General features: G+C 36.9%; 1 protein-coding gene across 1 annotated transcript; it reads left to right on the forward strand.

The window, feature by feature from the left end:
- The first annotated feature begins 599 nt into the window (after positions 1 to 599).
- Positions 600 to 26,064, forward strand: LOC129271165 (polyadenylate-binding protein-interacting protein 1-like). Its single transcript, XM_064106318.1, has 11 exons — positions 600 to 967; positions 5,207 to 5,336; positions 11,853 to 12,011; positions 13,472 to 13,584; positions 14,099 to 14,207; positions 15,256 to 15,381; positions 16,412 to 16,530; positions 19,227 to 19,371; positions 20,009 to 20,063; positions 21,105 to 21,219; positions 21,815 to 26,064. Exons 2-11 carry the CDS (start codon positions 5,265 to 5,267, stop codon positions 21,915 to 21,917), a joined length of 1,116 nt encoding a protein of 371 aa, XP_063962388.1. The 5' UTR covers positions 600 to 967; positions 5,207 to 5,264; the 3' UTR covers positions 21,918 to 26,064.
- The last annotated feature ends 178 nt before the right edge of the window (positions 26,065 to 26,242 follow it).

Below are 26,242 nucleotides of genomic sequence, written 5' to 3' on the forward strand. Positions count from 1 at the left end.
AAAAAAAAAAAAAAGGGTCTTCAATAAAAAATAAAGGTTTTCGTACCAGAAAAAAAATTGACAAGCAAAAAAAAAAAAAAAGGTCAACCTCGTCAGGGGGCAATAAAGGTCTTCCAGCTCGTCAGGGGGGGCAGGTATATGTCTTTTGTATGGGTTGTGGCTCGTCAGGGGGGGCAGAGTGCCCCCCCTGCCCCCCCCCCCCCGTAGGTACGCTAGTGGGGGGGGGGGGAGTCAAATATATCTTGCTGTACACACGCATGACCAAAAAACACGTTTAAAGGGGTGTGTAATTTTTTCAGTTTTGGACGTGGTCCGCGCGTGGACTCGTTAAGGGTATCAAAAACACAGATTTTCAAGAAAAATTTAGGGTGGTTTTGAAAGATTGGTCAATAGGTCAATCGCGGGATCAAATGTATATAGGTATGTTTTTTTCCCAAAGCTTTTTTTAAAAGACTAGCCAAACGTGTTTATGGTATCATGTTTTCCCCATGCAAGCTTTTTTTTGCCCGGACTCATATTTTGGCGACAACTTGTTTAGGGGCCAAAATGTGTAAATATATAAGCCCGCGAAAAACTTGTTTAGGGGGTTATTGCACACAGATTTCCAGAAGAAGAAGCCAGTACGACAATACACCAGACGGTGGACTGTACTGTTTTCAGAAGAAGATGAGAAAATCTCGTTTAGGGGTGTTTGGAAATTCTTTGGTCACGCGTGTGTACAGCAGACTGCCCCCGGCCCCCCGGGGCAGCTGATAAATATTAAATTTTCTCAAATCAAACTTAGAGAAAGAAAGAAAAAAAAACAGAGGGCATATCGGCATCTCTATGCTGCTCATCGATAAAATGGCGCGGATGACCCGCGATAAATGAACAATAAACAAAATCGATAACAACAACAACAACAAAGACATCACCGCTTCGAAGTTCGAGGATGAAGTAAAACTTGACTGCCTTGGGAGAGAATTAGGTGAGAAATTAATGATTTATTGAAATTATAAAAAGTACTCGCATTTGATGTAATACACCTAGATTGCTCTTGTCTAAATTTTATTAAAGAAATGTTCATTTTGCCATTTTAACGGATGAAATGTTTGCAGTTGCAGTTTGGGTTTGGTACACAACAGGCCAGGCTCAGACACCGTGTGTCCCACCTATTGTTTATTGCGTTTGTGAAAAATTTTGCGGCTCAGTAGCACTCACTCAGTCACTGGATGGAGCTAGCCTAACTCACTCCGAGTACCAATGTCAAAATGAGGTCCAAACATTACATTTATGGACCTCATAGGTGACCATACCGTATAATACGGTTTGTGTTTCCCTGCACCCAAGTATTTAGACGTGTGATAATATTAATAGTCTCCAGCGTCTACTACGGTTTGTGTTTCCCTGCACCCAAGTATTTAGACGTGTGATAATATTAATAAGCTCCAGCGTCTACTAGTCAAAAGGGATGTTCATAGATACAGCTTCTTCCCTCGAACTACCAAAGATTGGAATGTGTTAAACATGGACACAACATTGATAAACTCATTAGACTCTTTCAAATCCAAGCTCAATCAAAAACCTAGCAAGTGACCTGCTTACTTGGTGATTTCACACACATCAATAAAGTTGGCGGAGTACAGCAAGTCTGCATATGCCGACTTAACCCAAGACAAGACAAGACAAGACAAGACGAGTTGTGTGCATGTCTGTTCCTTTTCCTTTTTAATTTATAGAAAATATGTTATTAATCATTGAAATTAGACAGCTAGTTTATAGATCTGATTCATGAAACTTATACATTATAGTAATCAAGTATCACTGAACACCCTGTGCAAGTTTCAGGTCACATGATTAAGGTCAAAGGTCATTTAGGGTCAATGAACTTTGGCCAAATTGGGGGTATTTGTTGAATTACCATCATAACTTTGAAAGTATATTGGTCTAGATCATAAAACTTGGACATAAGAGTAATCAAGTATCACTGAACATCCTGTGCGCATTTCAGGTCACATGACCAAGGTCAAAGGTCAATGAACTTTTGCCATAATGGGGGTATTTGTTGAATTACCATCATAACTCCGTAAGTATATTGGTCTAGTTCATAAAACTTGGACATAAGAGTCATCAAGTATCACTGAACATCTCATGCGAGTTTCAGGTCACATGACAAAAGTCAAAGGTCTTTTAAGGTCATTGAACTTTGGCCAATTTAGAGGTAATTATTAGATTGCTGTCATAACTTTCAAAGTTTATAGATATAGTGTATAAAATGTGGATATAGGGGTAATCAAGTATCACTGACAAGTTTTAGGTCACATTTTCAAGGTCAAATGTCAATGAATGTAGTATTGTATAACATATGAATGGTGTTTTTTGTGAATAATTATTAAAAGGTTGTTTTTCAAAGTCAGCACTGTTGCTATATTGAATCGCGTGATGCAGGTGAGACTGCCAGAGGCATTCCACTTGTTAATTTATTCATTGCAGGGTGCTACATAACTTTTTTGAAGCACTTGCCCAGTTGGGCAAGTAAATTTTCAAATAGTTGGAAAATACTTGCCCGAATATAGATTTCACTTGCCTGAAAAAATCCTTCAAAACAAAGTTTTATTGCTTTAAAACAAGTTATAGGCTTACTGTTTTACATACCATACCATTGACGGCTTTAATATATTTTTCAACATGACTACTGATGTACATGTACCTTGTATTTCTTTTTTTAATGATTTTTATCTTGTACATCATGACAAAATATATGGTCAATATGCTCTTTAATCTATTTCCTAATCTCATATATTTTCCATATATTTGGGAGGGGGTTAGGTCGATCGCACAAGAAATAAAGGGGAATTCACTGAAAATAACCAGAGAAAAAAAAAGAAATAAAGAGAGGGGAGAGAATGAAAGAAAAAAATAAGAAGAAAGACAGAAAGGAGGAAGAAATAAAGGAAGGAAGAAAAAAAAAAAGAAGAAAGAAAGAAAGAAAGAAAGAGAGAGAGAGAGAATAGCTGTGGGGAAGAGAAAGAAAGAAAGAAAGAAAGAAAGAAAGAAAGAAGGGAAAGAAGGAAGGAAAGAAAAAAGAAAGAAAAAAAAACAGAAAAAACTGAGGGGAAGAGAAAGAAAGGAAAGAAAGAAAAAGAAAGAAAAAAGGTAAAAGGAAAGAAAGGAAAAGGTAAAGGATGGATGGAAGAGAAAGGGAAAGAAAGAAAACAAGAAAAAGGAAAGAAAAAGAAAGGAAGAAAGAAAAGGATGGTTGGAAAATAAAAGAAAGATCAAAAGAACGAAAAACAGAAATAAAGAAAATCAGAAGGAAAGAAAGAAAGGAAGAAAGAAGAAAGGAAAGAAAAAGGAAAGGAAAAAAATAGAAAAAAAACTGGGGGGAAGAGAAAGAAAGGAAAGAAAGAAACAAACAAATAAAAAAAAAAAAAGAAAGAAAAAAGGTAAAAGGAAAGAATTAAGGAAGAAAAAAAGAAAAGGTAAAGGATGGATGGAAGGAAGGAAAAGGGTAAGAAAAAAAATGGAGAGAAAGGAACTTGAGAAAGAAAAGGGAAAAGGATAGATGGAAGGAAGGAAAAAAGAAAAGAAAGGAAGGAATGAAGGAAAGAGATGAAGCAAGGCAGAAAGAAAAAATAAGTGAAGAAAAGAAAGGATGGATGGAAAAAAAAAGAAAGATCAAAAGACAGAAATAAAGAAAATCAGAAAGAAACTGAAAGAAAGAAAGGAAGGAGAAAGAAAGAACGAAAGACAAAAAGAAAGGAAGGAATGAAGGAAAGAAATAAAGAAAGAATGAAAGGGATGAAGAAAGTAAGGAAGAAAAAAAGAAAGGAAGAAAGGTAAAGAATGGATGGACGGAAGAAAGACAGTAAGAAAGAATGAAAGGAAGGGGAAAAAGAAGGAAGGATTAAAGAAAGAGGTAAACAAAGGTTGGATGGAAGGAAGAAAGAAAAAAAGATAGAAAGAAAAGAATGACAGCTACAGTAACAGAAAAAATGAACGAAAGAAGGAAATTTAAAGAAATAAAGAGAGATTCAAAAGAAGGAAAGATTGAAAAGAAAAGGAAAGATAGGCAGAAAGAAAGAAAACAGAAAGGAAGAAAGCTCAGACTATCCAGTCATAAATAAAGAAGAAAATTTATCAATTTCCTTGGCTAAAAAAAATAGTTACGAAAGAAACCACGTAAACAACATACACACAAATGCATATGTGGGACTGTCAAACAATGTATTTCAGTGTGTGCGATACTAGACGATCATTCGAAACCCGATCTTTTTTTTAAGCATAACAGAAGTGAAAATTTCTCCTTTAAGTGCTTACAAATGATAGAGCTACCCCAATTTTTAGGAAATGTGGACATTACAAGAGTTTTCATCGGGACGGTAAGAAATGTGAAGTTTGACAGTTCTGTGGGAGATTTCTTCCAGAGCAAACTTCGTTCGTGCAGCACTGCAGAAACCATGGGCTGCGTGGACTAGGCGCTAGCTAGCTAGGTATGATAGACTGCCATTGATTCTGTGTGTGTGTGTACGTGTCTGAGCTGTGTGCTTATTGCAGAAAATGGCGCAAATTTTGCAATTCGAATCATGACTTATAAACTTTTTTGAAAGAAATTAATGATATGGCTTTTTTCTCTCTTTTTCTTTTCTATATTTTTGATGGTGAAATATGGGGAATCTTTCTAAAATATAATTTCTATATGAGAATTTTGCTTGCCTGATTCGGGCAAGTAGTTTTTGTCTTTGCTTCAAAACACTTGCCCGACTCTAACTTTTACTTGCCCCGGGCAATCAGGCAAGCGCTTATGTCGCACCCTGCATTGTTTACAAATAGCTATTGGAATTTCCACCAGAACTTCTGATGATGGACAGAAATTTGTTTGTGTTTCATAAGTGTGTTCTGATTTAGTAATTAAAGGGAAAGTTGAACAAGACATAAAATCAGAAAAAATCTCTGCAATAATGTGCTTGATTGATTGCACAACTCATTTTCAGTTTTTGAAGAAAATTGCACTCTATATATAGATATATGAGGGAAATAACCTTATTTAATTGTAATATCACACATTAATAACTTTAGTTCACATTTTTGCAAAATATTCAATAATATTGTTCAATTTTCCTGCTTTTATCAAACCTTTGGCTGCTTGTTATGACAGGTGATAAAATTGTAATATATATCTAGGCCTATTGGTAAATATTACTGTATATGTATTTTTTTTCAACAGTTTTTTACCTGAGCATCGAGGCATAAACTTTCTAGAGTTTGAAGATCAGTGACATTACATGATGACATTGTCAGCCACAGCTTTAGAGTTTGTTCCAGGAAGATACTGGAATGGGTTACAAAATGAACCGGTAAGCATGGTAGCAAATATGACAATGAATGAAACATGAAGGAAGAAATGCTGAGCATATCATAACTGGAGCCTGTAACACAAAGCTTAGCAATCATCAGAGAAGATTTTTTGTGTGTGATTGATTGCATTATTGCGAGGGGCCGGTAAACATAAATAGGGTTACACACTCACTAACTCACATACAGAAACCGGGAAAAGGTCCTACCTTATAACTTGTATATATTAAGCACAGCTCACTCGTATATGTCCGTACCTCTCGGGGGTTGAGTATGGAATCTTCTGATTGCATGTTGTGTGTAGTAACGGTATGTAGTGTTGTACAGCTGAGTGCAGATCTTGTGTTCGTTCGTCCCGCCGGTGGGTCATGTGACATCGTGTGCTTAATTACTACTGACCCCCTAACACTATACTTCCCCCCACCCTAAAAAAAATTGGGTGGCCTATTTTCTATATAACTCAACATAACTTAATATACTTAACATACATGTAACCCTAAACATAAAATATACATCAACATTCATTTGTTTTGTTTGTTTTTCCTCTTCTTTTTGTTTTCTTGATCACATCTCTCTTTTTTTTTTCTTTTTTTTTAAATACTTTGATCGATCTTTTTTTTTTTGTCTTCTTTTGTGATCTTTTTCTTTTCTTACTCTTTCTTTCTTTTTCATGAACATGAATAAAACATAAATACATCAATGTATACATTGTACATCATTACCAATCATAAAACATATTCTTACCTTGTCTCTGCCTTGATATAAATGAAATAATCTCACTGCACCTATCTATGTATCTAAGTAAAAATAAACAAATATTTAAATCAATGAATAAGTGTGATCCACTAACTAACTTATCTATCTTTATTGATACATTGATATATATACAATAAGGGATGCATACAAAATTAATTGGGTGATAAATTATAGGTGAAATTATAGGCATCCATTTTATCTTTCCTACGTTGCATTAATTTATACATGATATAAAATAATTAGATTCGCACAGTGGCAGGCAGAGACAGGTGCAAGGGAGTAGCATTGCCCCGTTATTTGAGGCAATAGAGCTCCCTTGCTTTAATCTGTCATAACCAGGATTGACAGTTTGTTGTTGTTGTTGAATATGATGGCGCTCTTCAATCTCTCCAGATTATACGCGCCAGTCACTTTCGTAAGTAGGACGTCGTCGGCAAAGGCGATCCATACGACGTTAAACCATTGGTGACGATTATATGACATATTAATATAGATTAGTCACCCATCCACCTATTATATTAGTAGGTCCTACAAGATTAAACATCTTCGAGGAATAATACTTCAATACAAAACAAATAGAGAAATTAAACATCGCGCGTGCTAAATGATTGTTCGTGAAAAAGGGCACACCAGCTAACCAATCGGCTACTAGTTATATATTTATAGAATTTCTTAAAATATTCGTCAAATAACAATTCAAATGTGATATCACATACAATTACACGTCCTTCTTATTCTTTTGTCTTGTCTTTTCTTAGTTTCTTATTAATAAAATTTTTAAATCCTTCTTGTGTTTGAAAGAAAAGAAAAAAAAAAAAAGAAAAAAAAAAGGACACACACCTAACTGTAAAAACGGTTAGTGGCATATATAAAACACAGTAGTTCCCGTGTATAATCGGGATTAATTAACAATTGTTTAAGATTCGGGTCATTCATCTTAAGTTTATTAAACATAATGCGTCTCTCCTTTACATATTTTGAACAAAATAAAACATAATGTTCAATAGTCTCAAATTCTTTGCACACCTCATAGAGACCGGAAGAGTGCTGTTTAATTTGAAACATATAATAGTTTAATTTGCACTTACCTAGTGTGATTTGATGAAGGAGGCATTCCTCTTTCCGAGAAAAACCTTTTCTATATGCCTGCTTAAAAACATCATGAATAGCATATAAAAATCTACCATTTCTAGACGCATTCCAATCTGCTTGCCAGACACTTTTATAAAATGTCATGCGTGAGCATGTGAGTTCATTTATAGTGTTTGGTAAAACGATGTCTACAAAATTTTTCGCGGCTCCTTTCTTGGCAGCTTTATCGACGATCTCATTGCCGTTAACATCACAATGTGAGGGAATCCATTCAAAATTAATACAGATATCTTTCATACTGAGTTTATGAATTTTAAATAAAATTTCATTAACAATGGTGCATTTTATGAAATATGAATCAATCACATTCAGTGCTGACAAAGAGTCGCAAAAAATTACAACTGAACATGGTTTATCAAAGGATTCTAACCACTCAAGTGCCATTAAAATGGCCAGGAGTTCCGCTCTCATGATACTTACATTGGATAACCTGAAATACTTTTTTATTTTATATTGAGGAACATAAAATGCTGCCCCCGTTCTAAAATTTTCCTGTTTGGATCCATCAGTATATATATGTAAATAACCATTCCACACAATTCAAATTCTTTCTAGAACGATAGCTTTCATCTCGGCCGTTAGCATATCCTTTTTTCTAATTATACGATGAGCACAAAACGACACAGGAGGGCGGGACAAACGCCATTCCGGGATTCTTGTTAATAAGTTGTCTTGCTTCTCTACAAGTACCTCATCACTACAGGCTCGAAGTTTGAAAGGTCTTTCCCCTCCCTTCCATTCGTGTCTGTTCGTATGTTCAATGAAAATTTCTCTACTTGGATGGCATAAAGTGCTAAACAACAAATAATATCTAAATTTATCATTAAACAGTTTTCTCCGAAGATACAACGGTAATTCACCAGTCAAAACTTGTAGAGACTCTAATGATACATTGTATATCGTTCCTGTAATGATTTTCAAAGCTCTATATTGTATAGAGTCAAGCTTTTTCTTATGAGATGTACAGGCAGAATCATACATTTCACTTCCATAGTCTAAAACAGATAAAATAAGACAGTGAATTCAAGATGGACACATTCTGAGAGGGCGCTCACATGAACGGGTCGCTTTCTTGTATTACAAGTTGCACACCTGGCTATGCAGATGTGAGTGTCTTCCGACATGCCGTATCGGTAGATCTGAGTGCTAGCGATCCCAGCATGCCCTGCTGAAGGAGGACCATGACAAAGCCGGATGATGTAATGTCTTAGTGGTTCAGGAATCATCATGACATCACGCTCATCCTTCTCCATCAAGATAACTCCTCTATAAAGGTAGAAGAGTTCCCTGTTTGTCCACAAACTTTCCCTCTGGCGGGAGGAGAAACAGAGTCTCTTTAGCCGGCTCTTTCTTGTCTGTTAACCACTTGCGGAGGGGCTCGAGGAGTTGGTTCTGGTTCCGCGTGATCTTGACTGAATCGTCAGAAAGCGGTTCCTCTGCCACCTCTGCTGGGTAAACTATTCGGATCTCAAATGAATTGGCTTCGTTGAAGGATATCTCCATGCACATTACGGGGAAAGATTCAACAGCCACATTTGGGACCCAGGGCTTTGTCTTCAACTTAATGGCACATCATTGTCTACTCAATCGACAAAGTGTACCAATCTATTTCTTTTAAAGTAGAAGCCTTCTCAACTCCTGTTCCCCTGGGGCCAGCCCCTCAATAGAGCGGCTCCAGGGATACAGAAGGTGAAGAATAGATCCGATTCATGAGTATCCACAATGGGACACATTCTGAAGGTTCTACGTCAGGTCCTACAGTCAAGACTTATAAGCCTCCCCAATCATATCACCTTGTTTTATGGATCTTCTCTTTGTATGATTGGTAGGTCTTCACCATTCATAGTTAAGATAGCATTTGGGATGCTAATATTGGCATTGTGTTTTCGTAACAAGTCAACGCCAAACAACATCTCATCTGCTATCGGAGCTACATAAATCTTCTCGCTGAGTATTTGGGAACCCAGCTTGATATTGATAGGCCCTACCACCATGCCGTCCATTGTCATGTCTCGGCCAGCCCCCTTAAGGATTACACGCTTCAGGATGGGCGGCCGAGGCTGGAGGCGATTGAATAGCCTATCTGATATAATGGTGACAGCTGCCGCAGTGTCCAAAACAGATGTAATGGGCTCTTTGCCAACTGTCAACTCAACACTCAATGTTGAAGTAGACACAATTCTACAAATGACTGCTTCAACCTCTTGATCTTTAACCTCACCAGAAAATCCACCATGGTGGCCATGGTGGATTCCTCCAAGGGACATCTATTACCTCAGAGAATTTTGGGCTCCCTGGACTTGCTTGTGAGTCCGGTGCCCGTGAGCTACCATGGTCTTGTGGCATGAGGCTGTCCTTTAATGGAATGGAGGCGGTGGGGGTAGGGATCTGTGATCGGATCGGGGATTCCCCATCTCCTCCGATCCCTGTCCATTTCCCTCCTCCTCGAAGGTGACAGCCCTCACTTGTCTACTGTTCACAGGCGATCTTCCCATGGGGCAGGCCCTGCTGAAATGGCCTTCTTCCCCACAGTTGAAACAGCCTGTGAAGTTTCGCTGTCGATCAGTTGTGGTTGGCGGAGGGCCAGAAAATGGCCTTCGGCCTCCTACTGACCGATCTGGCGTTCTATTAGAGTTATACCTCGGCCTGTCTGATGTACCCGGAGCCCGACCAGAGGTATACTTTGGTCTGTCCGGTGTTCCCAGAGCAGGGCCAGAGGTATATTTTGGTCTGTCAAGTGTGACGGGGGCACGGCCGGAGGAATAACTCGACTGGCCTCTTGACACCGACAAAAGTTCTTTAGTACTCCGAGACAGATCCGTGATTGCAGCAACCATCGAATCCATCTCGGAGGTCCACACTGCATTCTGAGCCTCCAGAGCACTGATTCTGGCCTCAAGCCTAGAATTTCCCTTTGTGGCAGCTTCCGGAGGAGACGACTCTTGTATCCCAAGGGTATTCTTATCCTCCCCTACAGAGAGCTGCCTTACCTCGTTCCTCAGCCTAGGGCCATGCGTATGCATAGTCTTCTGGGTAAACTGAAACCATTTGTACTTAGTCATGGCTTCATCTAATGTCCCAGGCCGAGAAGTCAGGACATGATGCCCTGCATCTTTGTCTTGGGCACCTTGGCAGAACCTTGCCACTACAAGTTCTTGGACGAACGTGTCGGGAAGGCCTACAAAGGCCTGACCTGCAAGTGTCATAAGCCTATCTGCCTATTTGATTATGTATTCATCCGAGCGTTGGAAAGCCGATTGAAATTGCATGCGAGTAACTTCCGGCTCATCCTGGAGAGCGAACCGCTTCTCCAACTTGGTAACCAAGTCAGAGAAGGCGATATTTGGATTGCTCTCCTGGATGAGAGCCATGAACTTACTGGCTTCGGCCTCCAACGCCAGACACAGCTGATATTTCTTGTCTGCATCAGACATGCCGTGTCTTTCGGTGTATAGTTGGAACTTTGAATAGAAGGCCGCCCAACTTCCTTTGCCGTCGAACGAATTAATATAAAAACCCAAAAAAAATTCAAGATGGCGGCGGCTTTTTTATATTTGGCCACGGCCAACGCAGTTTCTGCAATCGGCGTTGGCTATGGCGAAGTACAGAAAATGTTTTGCCGAAAATAAATAAAAATCACTTTAATCCTCGTCGCCAGTATTGCGAGGGGCCGGTAAACATAAATAGAGTTACACACTCACTAACTCACATACAGAAACCGGGAAAAGGTCCTACCTTATAACTTGTATATATTAAGCATAGCTCACTTGTATATGTCCGTACCTCTCGGGGGTTGAGTATAGAATCCTCTGATTGCGTGTTGTGTGTAGTACCGGTATGTAGTGTTGTACAGCTGAGTGCAGATCTTGTGTTCGTTCGTCCCGCCGGTGGGTCATGTGACATCGTGTGCTTAATTACTACTAACCCCCTAACACTATAGCATTGACTACAATGTACAATCAGTCATGAAAATCAAGGATATGATTAATCACTATTTTTTGTGTAATTGGAGCCAGGCCCAGGTTTGTTTTGCTTACATGGTGGTGTTGTGATCCTTCAAGCTCTTTAGTCTTACCAGCTCAGTGGTTTTAGTGAAAGTAGTAAAACGATTTGACTGTATACAAGTAGTCTGTTCCACATTGATCCAGTAAGATTATAATTTTTCTGATGTGGTCCCGGCCCTCATGGTCCAATCTAATTTCATCTAAAACGATAAAAAAAGATTTGGTCTTGGTCTCATTACCACTTTTCCCTTGTACATGTATCATTCCATTCAATTTTCATTAAAACATTGTTATTCATTTAAGTGAAATGTATAAATGTAATAAAGTAGAGTAAATGTGGAAGCATGACGTTTTCTCTGATCTAAAGGCTTGATATCACCCCGAAGTTTGTTTCTGAAAATCAAATGAAAAAAATATTGTTATTATTTTCAGAAAAGTATAATGTAATTTGTTGAAAAATTGGAATAGACAATTGTGCATCGGCCTTAACATGTACACACAATAAAGTCCTCATAACCCAACTTGCATGCGAAAATGCAAAGCTTTTTCACCAACAGTAGGAAATTATGTCTTGACTGTCATACCTCTGATTTTGTCATCATTTAGGAGTATGACTACATTGTAGAATTGAATGACATTCTGTATCAGCTGAGCATCAATCCTGGCTTGTTTCAAGAATGCATGAATTCATTGACTGACATCCTCTCAGTATCCATCAGAGAAGACTGGCAGTTGAGTGAAGTCGCTGATGTCATATTTGAACAGGTAAACCAATCAAAGACAAATTCATTTCCCTTCCACTGTTTTAGATATCCTGTCTTTTCCCCAAGAATTTTTTTTTTCAAAGATGTGTACATCTCAAGCAATTATTTCGTTGTGTGAAAATTAAAGGCTCAACTTCTTTTTCCATGTGTTACATCAAACTTCTTCATAGATGTTTTAAATATATGTCAAACTTTATTCATGCTAATTCACAGGAAATGTAAATTTGAAAATTACACAAAATAAATGTTACGATTCATTTTCAACCTAAACTGGGTTCCAAAAGAAATTTATCAAACTTCACAAGCGCACTACACAAATTCCACTCAGTCAAAATGAACAAATTTTGATACAGACTAGCTTCAATAATCTTTTCTTATACCTCAGTCACATTTGCTCTACGGCGAGTCGAAAACAGCTGTTTTGTTTATTTTTATTCAAACCACCTATTTGTAGCTATTACAAAAAAAAATGTTAAAACGGCTGTTTTCGACTCGCCGTAGAGCAAATGTGACCGAGGTATAAGCACATGTCAATGATTAAGAGATTGGTTTAATTACAAAGAGGCTGTAGCCCCGCAAATCAATTGGTTCCAGAATCCAAAGTCACAGAATGGAAAAAGAAAGACCAATGAAAATCAGATGGGGTTAAACAAACTTACCAGTTTATTAGAGTTCACAGTATGACCATCGGCATGTTTAATTGATTATCTCAAATAACTAAGAAGTTACAGGAAGTTGAAATTAAAATTCTAAACACACCTATTGAGGTCAAATAAGCATAATGCATGTGGACTCGATAGCAGTCATGCAAAGAATGATCATTTGGTTTATATCTCATTTTCATTGGTCTTTCTTTTGCCATTCTGTTACTTTGGATTTCGGAACCAATTGATTTGAGGAGCTACAGCCTCTTTGCTATTAAATCAATCTCTTAATTATTGACATGTGCTTAGTAAATATATTGAAGCTAGTCTGTATCAAAATTTAGTTCATTTTGACTGAGTGGAATTTGTGTAGTGTGCTTGTGAAGTTTGATAAGTTTCTTTTGGAACTCAGTTTATTTGGATTTTATCGTTTCATATGGTAGAGCTCTGTGGAGGTTCACCAATTGTTACACCAAATTTTGAAATTTTGTTACAAAGTAGTGCTAAGTGCTGATTTATTTTAAAATTGAATAAAATTGTTCAGTGCATTTTTCGCTCTCTGATATAATTGCGAGCATTCAGATTTAAGAGGTAATGCAGGGCTTCTTGACACAAAGGTAGGCGATTAATGGCAAAATGATATGGCCTATCATGATCATTGTTGCATGCGCAATTTGCTCAGTAGACTGACTATTAAAGACCCGATTAGGGATTAATTGCTAATCTATGTGTTACTGGGCCCAGAAGTGTCCTCTAAGGAGTCACTGTAAATCTAAAGATGAAATGCCTCTGACTTTCATATTCCCATTGATTTCAGTCCATTATGGAGCCAAACTTCACATATACTGGAGCCCGGATGATTGATCACCTCTTCAAGACCTTACCGGTTCAACCAGGTGGCAGAAACATACGCACACTCATCAATGAAAGGTTAGTTTTCACTCTTGGCCGTTGATGCCCCATTGACTGACGCCAATGCCCTTTCACTGGCCTTAGATATTCTTATGCCCTTTTTTTATTTTTCCCATTTGTGCTGTATTTGTAATATGATTATGTGCTCGTTTGAAAAGTGGCCTTGCCGTATCAATATGAAGGCCTGTTCATCTTGGAAGGTTGTGGATCAGTGGATGAGGTCTAGGGTTCAAATCCCTACTGCAGCATGAGCTTCTTTTGGCAAGGCATGAATATTTACATGTACTTACCATTCTCCACCCAGGTGTCTACTGGTAAGACACTTGAATGCTCAAGTGTTTTATCACGATGAATAAAATCCTCTTTTCAATGAAAAATTAACAATGTATTTCCGCCTTTCTTATGAAAGGATATATCAACACTACCCTAGTGCACATGGGTCTATGACAGGAGATTAGCTCAGTGGAGATTAATTCAACTTTATCTTTAAATTCTTTCCTGTAATATATCTTGCTTCTTCTGAATGACATAGAGCCAAGGAGGTTGTTGTAAGGAAGGAAGAGATGGCATTAGACCCTGCACAACACAAGAGATTACATGGCGTTACCATGTTTATGGCTGAACTTTTCATGAATATGGAGGTAAGAAATGAATGAAAGATTTATGGTTTCTCTTTGGAATCACACTCCTCCACCCCCGTAAAAAATGCATGCATGCATGAATATGTAAATCAATAGATAAATAAATTAATGAATGAGTGAATGAGTGAATGATTGAATTAATGAATGAGTGAGTAAGTGAGCGAGTGAATAAATGAATGAATGAATCAATCATTCAATGAAAAAAAAAATTAATGAAAAATAGTTAAAAGAATAGATAAATAACTTAATAACTGAATAAATAAATAAGTAAATAAATGAATAAATAAATAAATATATAAATAAATAATCAATCAAACAAACAAAGTAATTAATTATAAAGCATCAACTAGATTGAATGCCCTCAGCCATGTGATATGTGTACGATTCAGTGTGTGTATATGGGAGTGAAACCCCAGCCTTTCATCGCATTCAAATGTACAGGACATATTTCCACTCATCTGGCAGCTCAGTTGTATAGTGGGAAGATATCATTGAAACCTTTCGATATTTGTGAAATGTAAGATTTTAGGCATGCCAAAGTTTTAGACAGGATCAATGTATTATTGCTGCTTTGTTAGACAGTGATCCTTAAATTACCGATTCCTTTGGAGTGGACTTCACTCTATCAGTCATCTGGTTCCTTGCTTCCTTTTTACAAGTAGACATGTATGTGCTTTTATAGCAGTGTTCAGTTAGGTAAAAAGAGATGGTGCAGGAAATTCTATCCCCCTAGTCAGTAATGTTGACTTGCAGAGTCTGATAAGGATTATGAGCACCATATGTGGCAAAATGAATAACATATCTGTGATGCTAAAAAGTTCTTTTTTCTGATAACTTTCCCCAACATAATTTGTGCTTTCATTCTGATTGGGCATTATATCCTGTTCTGCAATTTGACGGAGCATTTTTTTTTTACCCCAAAGCACTAGCGTGAGAAAACAATTTATTTGGAAATATGATGGCACAGATAATAGTTGGTGTTTACTCATTTAATTCTCTTTAAAGTTTTTAAAAACATAATTTCTGCATTCTATGTAATTTTTTTTAGATCATAGGTGGCGATGGCACTATCCATAAGGTCAAGGTTTACAGAGTAGCCCTCCAAGAACTCTTCCAGTCTCTGACAGACTACCCCTCAGAAGCAAACCTCAAGTGTCTATGTAACATATTCAAGGTAATCGCATAGGGGGTTTACGGTACACCATGTGGCAAGTCCAAGGTTGAATAAGAAAAGTGGATAGGGGAAGAAGTGGAATTGAGAGACGAGAAAGTGGAATGTTGGAAGGTGGAGTATCTTTCGGAAATGAGTGTAGTCCATAAACGGACTGTAAAACAGAAAGATCTAGGCTACGTTTCATAAAGACATTTTCTATAACACATGTACCATCAGCCAATCAGATAGATGGATTTCAGTAGCTTTTAACTGCCATTGCCAATATGTAACCAATTTTATGAAACCAGCCCCGGAAGTAGAGAAGCTTGAGCAGTTGGTAAGATAAGAGGCTTGAGTATTTGAAGAGGTGAGAGAAGGCTGGCTTGAGTCAGTGAGTGTAGTTGTAAAACAGGAGTAGGAGAGAAGACTCAGGGTACTGCATCTTCCTGTCATTTCTTTGCAGTAGCAGATCCAGGCACCAGCTGAAGGGACGCACCCCTTTGATATTTTGAGAATCACCCATTGAACCCACCTTGTAGCCAAGTCTGACAAATTAGCTCTTTGCACCCCTTCTATTTCGAAATCCTGTATCTGCTTTTGTCTGTGCATGAAACTATTCCTTTGGTGTTTCTTTTTATCTTTGGTCTATGTTGGAGCTGATCTGTGTCCCATTGCATAAAGTTGCAATCAAAAGCAATTATTTAAGTTTAACCCTACTTAATTTTCAACCAATCAGTTGCCTGCAGTTGGGACTTGTGTTTTGGCAGATGATTTTAAATGTATCTCATTCTGAATAGTTCCCTGCTATTTCTCTTCTTTATTCTGCTTTTACTTTGTCTTCTCCTCTTGCCTCTTTCAAGTTTGATTCCTTCCTTTACCCTGTTGCTTCTGTGTTCTTTCATTCATACATTTAGTTAAACTTTGCATGCGATTCTCTTGAGTGATTTTCTTTTGGTATACCAACTCTTCTTTTAGTTCCTCTTCTGTTTTCTTATTTCATTTGTATTTTGTCGAACCATTTATACGCTATCTTTTAATGTTATCTTTGCAGTTGGCAGGGAAGACGATAGAGGATTATGATCGAGAAATGAGCAACAGTCAGTCGTCAGAGCTAATTAACAAGATCTTCAATGATGGGAGAAATTATATTGTCAATGGCGAGGTTGACAGGTAAATTTTAATTTTCAGTCCTCGTCAGTCAGATTCAGTAATGATGATAAATAAGAATACTCACTTCTTGTATATGGCATATCACATTATGATATAACATCCCATGGGCTTTCAAGGGACTTGAATGTTAGTACCCTTGCTTTAGGCTGGCAGGCTTGGACAAGACATAAAAATATCAAGGAATTAATTGTGCCAGGTCCTCTTACCTTATCCTCGTTGATAAATTGCCAATTCGTCTATTGCCAACTCGTCCACTCATCACATAGTCTACCTTTATTTAGTCTAATGCCATTACGTCCATCAACATTTAGTCTAATAACCATTTGGTCCAATCTAATCACCAGTTCGTCTATGACCATTTCGTCTCGTAATCAGTTGGTCTAATATCCATTTTATTTTCATTCAGTTCGCCTAATTAACACTTAGTCCAATTAGACCAAGTGGAATATGTCATAAATGACTATTGGACCAAGTGGCTATTAGACGAAATGGTGCATGGACAAAATGGCAATTAGACCATGTGGATAGTGGAAGAACTGCTGGTAGACGAAATGATAGTAGACGAGTTGGCCATTGGACGAAATTGGCATTGGACCAATGGAAAATGAAACCCTTGGTTGAGTGTAGCATGTGTGGATAACATCCTTGCTTTAAAGTGGATTAATGACTTTGGTTGTGATTCTAACCCATGACACTGTGACTGAAAGAATGGTCAGAACCACTAGACCATAAAGCCAATATACTAAACCAGTTTGAATGGAACTAGCTTAAAGGAGAATGAAACCTTTGGAACAAGATAGCTTGTGTGAAAACAGAAAAATCAAAGAAACAGATCAATGAAAGTTTGAGAAAAATCGGACAAATAATGAGAAAGTTATGAGCATTTGAATATTGCGATCACTAATGCTATGGAGATCCTCACATTGGCAACGCGACAAAGATGTGTGATGTCACTTGTGAACAACTCTCCCCATTACTTTAGTATATATTTCACTTAAACTGCCTCTTTTATCACATCTATCAGTAGATCATGTGTTCTTTCTGTAGGAGGGCATGTAATACAGATTTTTTAAGAATACATCATGGATAAAAAGTTTGTATCACCATAAGAAAAAGCAAAAAGAGACATTTTGGGGGTATTTTATAGTCCATCAAAGGGAAAGTTGTTCACATGTGACATCACACATCCTTGTCGCATTGCCAATGGAGGATCTCCATGGCATTAGTGATTGCAATATTCAAATGATCATAACTTCCTCATTATTTGTCTGATTTTTCTCAAACTTTCTTTGTTCTTATTCTTTGAGTTTTCTGTTTCAACACAAGCCTACTTGTTCCAAAGGTTTCATTCCCCTTTAATGTAAGACCTAAATTTCTCATGTAGTTCCTGAATCCTTACCCAGGTTCAACATTTTCAAGATGCATGATTTAAGATTATGCATTTCAACCATCCTCAAAAATGTCAACATGATACATGTAATTGTACAAATACAAATATGAGTATTGTACTGTGTCATCATGCAAAATACATTCAAATGTCCACTCTTTACAACATTCATAACACAATATTTGCCAGTAAACAAAATATTTAAAGTATTGTTTTGGACACTATTTTCCTCGCCGGCTGACACAGCTATCTTGTCAAGATGCCCCATGCCAGTCCAAGCCCCCTGTTCGTGTGGACACAGTATATGATCGTTGAAAGCTGGAGCACAGTATATGAATGCTGCAGAAGGCTGGAGCTAAACGTCTTCTCATAATCTCCATCAGACCTACCACCGATCGCTGATCCATTAAAACAATCAGTTCTCCCTACTCTCCGTGTTACAGCTGCAGACAATTTGATGGATTCATAATTAATGCGCCACCGATCAGTTGCTGACCGATTTGTGACTTTAGGGTCGACATCACAGGTGCAGGCAGCGCACAGTGCTAGCGATAGAAATGTGCAAATAGCATCCCGACGCTTCACATAAGAAGAAATCACAAAAAAAAACGGTCGAAATATATGGCAAATTTCTCATGGACCCTGGTCGACAACGTACATGTATGCAACAATACTGCCGCGCATCGGTCAGCGCAGCATATTTGGATGCATGCAGTGTGTTGCATAGCTAGAGATTAATTTCGATGTCGACTTTTCGCATGAGGCATTGCAAATTTTGGCCTGTCCGCTGCAACTGAAAGATGGCGCACCATGTTATGAATCCACCAAATTCATCTGTATTACAATCATTCACCCAATATATGAGTACACTCTCTCCAACTCATTTAATTACTTAGTTGACTAACCACTCAAAGATAATGTTGGTAGAAAAATAATGTTCAATCAACACTCAGCAATTTTACACTTTGTATTAAAAAACAGAGTACAGCCAAGGTGGATGTTTCATAAAGCTGTTCGTAAAGTTACGCACAACTTTATGCACAACTGGAACTTGTTCATAAATCAATTATACAGGGATATCACATAGCATAAGAAAGGATCACCAGTCGTGCATTAAGTCATTTGTATCTTACGAACAGCTTTATGAAACACCCAACAGAATCAATTTTATTTCTGTTTAAAATTGTGTTCACTTTGCAGATTCTAAATTTTGACCATTTCATTTGTTTCTGTGATTTTTCTACTTGTTTTTGATAATTTATCAAACTTGGAATGACTTGATAAGATCCAACTCTCATTTCATTCCCAGATCTATCAGAGAGCAGTGGCTGCGACTGATTGAATTCAGAGCTTCAGACTGGGGGAGGAGGTCAATCAACGGTCAAAGGTCAAAGTATGAAGAGCCAGTAGGGGCCGTTGCTATGAATGGGGCTGCTGGAGGAGATGTATTTACGGTCAGTAATTACGTAACATAGAAAGGGCTCTGATTACTCCTGAAAAGGATTGTTAAATGAGAAGTTGATGAGAAAGGAAATTAGAAGAGATTTAGTGGGAATTTAAAGATGAGTAAGGGGTGGATGAGAGAGGAGGATACTATTTTATGAGGTAGGATGAAGTCCTATGAAGGACTGGAAACCTGGGAAGCACTCATGAAAAAAACACTGATCTTCAAGTGTCAATTGTTATAAGCTATTGAAATCCTTGCATCTGATTGGTTCATGAAATACTCTCCAGGTAAGATTTGACTTATGAACAGGAGAAGGGTAGATGAGCAGAGGAATATCTCGGCAGATGTGAGAATGAGCAATGCTGTAGGCCCTTTAAATAAGACTTTATCTAGTCCACCGTTGCAGAAAGGGTCGTAATCAAACACAAATCTGGAAAAAAAATGTATGTCAAAATGCACACTTCTGATTATATGAAATTAGGATGTGTTTGATTTTATGACTTGTGTTTGATTGCAACTATTTTGCAATTGGCCCCTTGTATATACTTATCTCTTTATCTTCATCGGTCTTCAGTGTCATACCTGTGTACTTGTATTTTGCCAATCCTTTTCTTTTCTTTTTTTTCTTTGCTTTCCCTTTATAGAATATCCCTACATTTTACAGTTCAAAGGGAACAGTAATATCTGCAGAGGAAGCTGGTAAGTGAATCATTAATCTGGTCCTGTAATATGAAACTAATGACTGATAGTACAATTAATTGTAATGATTGATTATACATTGTGATCAATGTAAGCAATCATATATAGCAAATAAAGAGGCTTTAATAGGAGGAAATTATAATTTGTAAACAAATTTTCGGCATTACTCCTGTGTTTAAGATCGCATGCTCGATCTGTAATGAAAATCATAAGTCAGAAAAAATTGGAACCAGTGGGATTCGAACCTGCCATCTACTGCTTTCCGGGCAGCGACTTAACCACCAGGCTATTCTGGTTCATGGTTAAATCATGATGAACTGGAATTCAAATACCCTCGATCCTCTTCTTTCTGACTCATTAATATGCAAATGCAGTCCGCCGTGGACAATAGAAAATTTCCTCCTATTAAAGCCTCTTTATTTGCTATCTTATGATTTTCATTACAGATCGAGCATGCGATCTTAAACACATAGGAGTAATGCCGAAAATTTGTTTACAAATTATAATTTCCTCCTATTAAAGCCTCTTTATTTGCTATCTATTGTCCACGGCGGGCTGCATTTGCATATTAATGAGTCAGAAAGAAGAGGATTGAGGGTATTTGAATTCCAGTTCATCGTGATTTAACCATGAACCAGTATAGCCTGGTGGTTGAGTCGCTGCCGGGAAAGCAGTAGATGGCAGGTTCGAATCCCACTGGTTCCAATTTTTTCTGACTTATGATTTTCATTACAGATCGAGCATGCCATCTTAAACACATAGGAGTAATGCCGAAAATTTGTTTACAATCATATATATTTGCTTCATGATTGATATCAGTAAGGCTAACCTTTGGTCGCCATGAACAAATTACTATCGAATTTGGTTTGTGGTGGTTTTTGACCATGCACTACCAAAATATAGTCATCAAAATGCTGAAATTGAAATAAAAATTTCACATACTTGTACTGTATAGTGCTGTAAATATGCCTAAAGTGAAATGTTGATTCATTGTATTCATTGTTGAATGATGTAATTGACTTTAAATTGTTCATCTTGCAGGTTTCAATGCAGAGCTGTTTAACCCAGAAGACTATTCTTATGAAGAAGAAACTGACCCCAACAATTTGAACTTTGACCCTGCCCTGGATCACTATGGCTGGCAACCCGAATTAGGGTGAGTTGATATCAATTTTAAAAGGGATGTTCACCCCAAACAAGTTGAATTGAATCAATAGAGAAAAATGATGCAAGCATAATGCAGAAAATTGCATCCAAACTGAATGGCAAATAAGAACAGACATTTCATTTAAAAATTTGCTTATTTTTCACAAAACGGTTATATGAAAACATGAATCTGTGATTGAGAGAGCTGATGGTGTCAAGTGTCACTATTTCTTTTGTATATTACTATGAAATGTGGAATATTTCAATTTTTCCTCTTCATAATGTGAAAAAAAGTTTGATTCTTCCCTGATCATGTGGAATTGCCATTGTTGTAACGGACATAATTATGATCCAATCAAAAAGGCCTGTCCCTATTTGCCATTGTCAAATTTGCATAAATGGAAAAAAAATCTTTGATTAATAAAAGGAAGTTCTTTTTTTTTTCTTTGAGAGGTGGTGTCTTTCAGTCCAGCACCCTATAGTGTAAGCAAACACAGTCTCATACCCTTTTTATTTCTATCTTTCTGCACTTGCCTTCTATTCACTATCATCCTGTCTCAATGATCCCAAAGATGAAAGATGTCTTCCCTCTTTTCCTCTCGCAGGGATGGGTCCGGTGTAACATCTGATATGGCTGATGCTTACGAGGCTTTCCTGAGGGAAACGGGCCAAGAAGACCAATCTGGACTGACATGGGGCCTCGAATGATGTCATGTAACTACCAGAGGCGCTAGAACACTTTGAGCACGCAAAGGATCGGAGGGATATGTTATAATGGGTGGACAATGGCATGCCCCTTCAGTCGTTTGTGAAGGCCAAGCATTCCAGTTTCACTGGTAAGGGAAACTGGCCAGGAAGACCAATCCGGACTGACGTGGGCCTCAAATTATATCTTGTGGCTATCAGAGGCGCTGGAACACTTTGAGCACACAAAGGATTGTAGGGGCATGCCTCTGTAGGTTAACAATTCTATGCCCCTCCAGTCCTTCATGAAACCCCATCGTGCTGGTGTCACCGGTGATTAATATGTTGATCATCATTCAACTGTATAGGATGGAGTATCATCAGATTGTTCAAGAACTGCTTGAAGATTTAGGACTTCTCAGCTGTCATTGCCCTTGGAGGTAGATTAACCTGTTGACTTCTTAATTCTGTCATTCCAACAGGTTTTGTAGAGGGACCACCTGGTTCCAGTAGGCATTGTGTTAAAGGAAATGATCAATCTCATTCACTTGCTGAAAATCCTCCTCCAAAAGTTCCCTCTGGGCACCTTCACAAAGTGATTTTCTGTCACAACTTATAAACGGTTCCTAGCTGTCTTGAACAGTACTTTGATGAGTGCACACCTTGGCTGATATCAATGAAAACTACAAGTATTTACCAAGCACTGACTATAATGAAAGCAAACTACACATTATGACATGCACCTGTAATCCAGGTTCATATGTAAGTTACAAACTATTTTGGAGGTCTAAGGTTCAAGCCCCGGGTCATGTCTTTTGGAAAGTGACATAATGGTAAATCCCCAGATATATAGAAACATACATGATTGTTTACATGCCTACAAAATCCCAGTAACATGCATACACTTGCACCAAGAACACATTTTGTAATCATTTGCATGCGTATCTAGAAGAGTATAAGCTTATAAATGTGAGTACCTCTCCTTACGCAGTTGTCCCCAAATCTCCCAAAACGTGCTTTTGAACCACTAAAAACCTATCCAATAACAAAGATCAATTATACATAAAATATATGTCTGTTTTGGGGTTTGTCTGTTTTCATTTATCCTTTGTATCACATTAAACAAAATGATCCAAGATGATATACATGTCATGAAAAGGATGAGTGTGTATAATAATTACAGTATTGTTGTTAAGCTCTCTTTATAGATATAATATGAAAGGTTATATCACTCTGCTTTGAAAATAACGTAACATAAATATTTTTGTGAATCATCAATGAACAAATTAATATATAGTCATGTTTAAAATTCTACATGTCACTCAAATTTATAGACTATGTATAGATTGAAATTTTCTGTTATTCACATGATATGTCCATTTCCTTTTGCATTTTAAAGGACTGTAAAGCATATCTACAGCTGGAAAAACAACAACTTAATTTTATCCACAAAAAAGTATGACAGATCATCAAAATCTGTATCAAGCATTAAACATGTTAACAGTTCATGAACATCAAGGTGAAAATACTCTTACACGAGTGTCCATGCGGAACAGCAAACACATAAATGTTTTCAAAATGTTTTAAAGTGGTACTCAGGGCTGAAAATATGTATATGTAAAGAAATAAAGTAAAAATTACAGAGCAAACGCTGAAAAATTTCATCAAAATCTGATAGCAAATAACGACGTTATTGAATTCTAAAGTTTGGCAATATTTTGTAAAACAGTTGCATGCACGTCATCATGAATATTAATTAGGTGGGCTGATGATGTCACATCCCCACTGTCCTTTTTCTTAATGTTACTACATGAAATCCAGTTTGTTTCATTAGTTCATACATGTGTAACTGATATGTCTCCCTTATAATTAAATAAGTTGCAGCAATCAATATCTAATGCACTAAATCAGTTGTCAATCAAATTTTTCTATTTCTTGGAGGAAAAAAAAAATGAACCTAATTCCACATAATAAAATACAACAGAACAAGTGGCGATATGATATCAATGTGCTCATTGAATATTCATGGAAGACATGCCTCAAACTGTTTTACTGGAATAATGCAAAACTTTGAAATGTCATAACTGTGTTATTCCTTGTCTGATTTTGATCAAATTTTCAGTGTTTTGTTTGTCTGATTTTTCTCTATCTGTTCAAATAATATTATCTTCAGCCTAAAGTACCCCTTTAAAGGTTTTCCGCAGGTCCTTGCACTTTGGAGTGAATGCATAGAATGTTCAGGAAAAGTCTGATTGTTTGTCGGAAATCCTCCTATCGACCCATATCTTGTAAATTATTTTTCATGATTTACTGAAACTTCTAGCAATTTCTCCAACATCGAGCACTTGACTTTATCCATCTAGTACACACATGGGTATTATATGTTCACTATTTTGCACACTGTACATGTATGTTTGTAGGAAGATGTTAAATCAATGAAAAAAAAGTGCAATTTGATACACAGGTAATTATTTTTTTTTGTGTGTGTGTTTCAGTATATATTTTGTTTGGATTTTAGTAAAGTCAGGAAGACTAACCATTTTACTGTGTTACACCAGGGTCCCGTTTTACAAAGAGTTGTGATTAATACGATCTAATATGCATATTTGTTTGAATTTTTTTCTTGATACAATGTATACTCTAGTCTACATTCGTTGTCTTGACAATTTAGTGTGCTTCCTCTTTGTTTACAAAGGACATTGCGCATATATCTTGTAAGAAGAATTATGAAATTGATGGATTTCTTTTCTGATAGATATAATATCTGTGTGTCACTGGTGGACTGCGTCGGTTGTTTTGAAGTGTGATGAACAGGAGACCTCAATTGCTTTTTCGCTTTTTTAGAGTCGATGACTTCCATTTTTTCTTATCATTTTGAATACTGTTGATTATCCACCAGGGAAAGATGTTCTGTTTATACCTCTCATTCCAGAAGAAGCAATTTTTCTACTTAAAAAAAAGTAGATGTATTCTGTTGAAATTGATTGCGATGGGAACAAGAAAGCATTTAATGCATAGGTTCTGTTCCACAAAGAATTTACTATCCTGTTCCAAAGAGGGCCCTAGAATTTTACTATAAAGAACAAGCATGCACAAATTCCCAAGAAAAGTAAAGGGAAAATAAAATCAAATGTATGAAATGTGTCATTGTTTAAATATATATATTGGATATTGTTGTTGCACTTCTTGCCTTGTGTATATATTTGTATTACAAAACAATAAGGGCTATGGTCAAAATTCTATTTGATTCCAGCACAAAATGAACAAGTTTAGACATCATAGCAGGGAATTAATCATTCCCTGATCAAAGTCCCTCTAAACTAATTCTTTGCACACATATGAAAAAATCACAATTATTTATTAGAAAATAGGTAATTACAATTTCAAGTTATAAAAAGTAATACAACAGCTGACTGCTTTTCATAGGTATGCGTTAATCCGAACTGTCATATTACTATGCTATGTAGCAGTACTTTATTTTATTTTTCATTTATTTATTTTTACATAATTGAAAGGTCATTGATGTGAAACTATTTAAATTACTCAACAAAAAAATTTTTATAATAGAAAACTCAGTGAGAAATAGAATTTGGCTTTACCTATTTACAAAAAAAAAAAAAAATAGAAGTCCAGTTTTGACCCTAAAGTGACCAATATCTCTTTTTAGATTATGCTAAAAAATTGCAGTGTACAGTTAACTACCATTGCAGTATTCTGAGTGATTCATTGAATACGTTTTTATCATTTGTAGAGTAATCATATTCTCAGTGAAATTGATTTTCAATGCTCAAAGGGAACCCCTGGGCCCCGTCTCAGAAAAAAATTAGTGTAGATTAAAATCAAATGTAAATTGAGGTTGATGATTGATCTCAATTTGTGTTTGTAAAGAGATAGGATTTAGAAATCAATTGCGACTTTAAGTTTGATTTGAATCTATCACAACTTTTTTCGCGACGGGGTCGTAGCGCTAATTTATTTGCAGACCTCGTTTGTTTTGGGGGTCCATTACCATGGCTCTTCCACTTGACCTAAACACTAGCCAATGCCTGCAAAGGCATATACTTTATCTGTATAAAATTTAGGAAATATGATCATACAAAGTGCAAAAAAAAAGTCTGTAAAATTCTGTACAGTAACTTGTTTGTATTAAATATCAATTTTTCTTTTTGAATTTAGTCTTGCATTTGTTTTTTTCTATTGACATTTATAATTGACCAAGTTTTCAAGAAATGTGTTGAAGTTGAGAGTGAGTGAAATTAATATATGACAAGTTCCAACAGAAAAGAAATGAGGTGTGAGAGTAGAGGGGATAGAGAGGATTGAGGGAGAGAAATGGGGAGAGAGAGACA

The sequence above is a fragment of the Lytechinus pictus genome, chromosome 11 (genome assembly GCF_037042905.1).
Source record: "Lytechinus pictus isolate F3 Inbred chromosome 11, Lp3.0, whole genome shotgun sequence".
Lineage (NCBI taxonomy): Eukaryota > Metazoa > Echinodermata > Echinoidea > Temnopleuroida > Toxopneustidae > Lytechinus > Lytechinus pictus.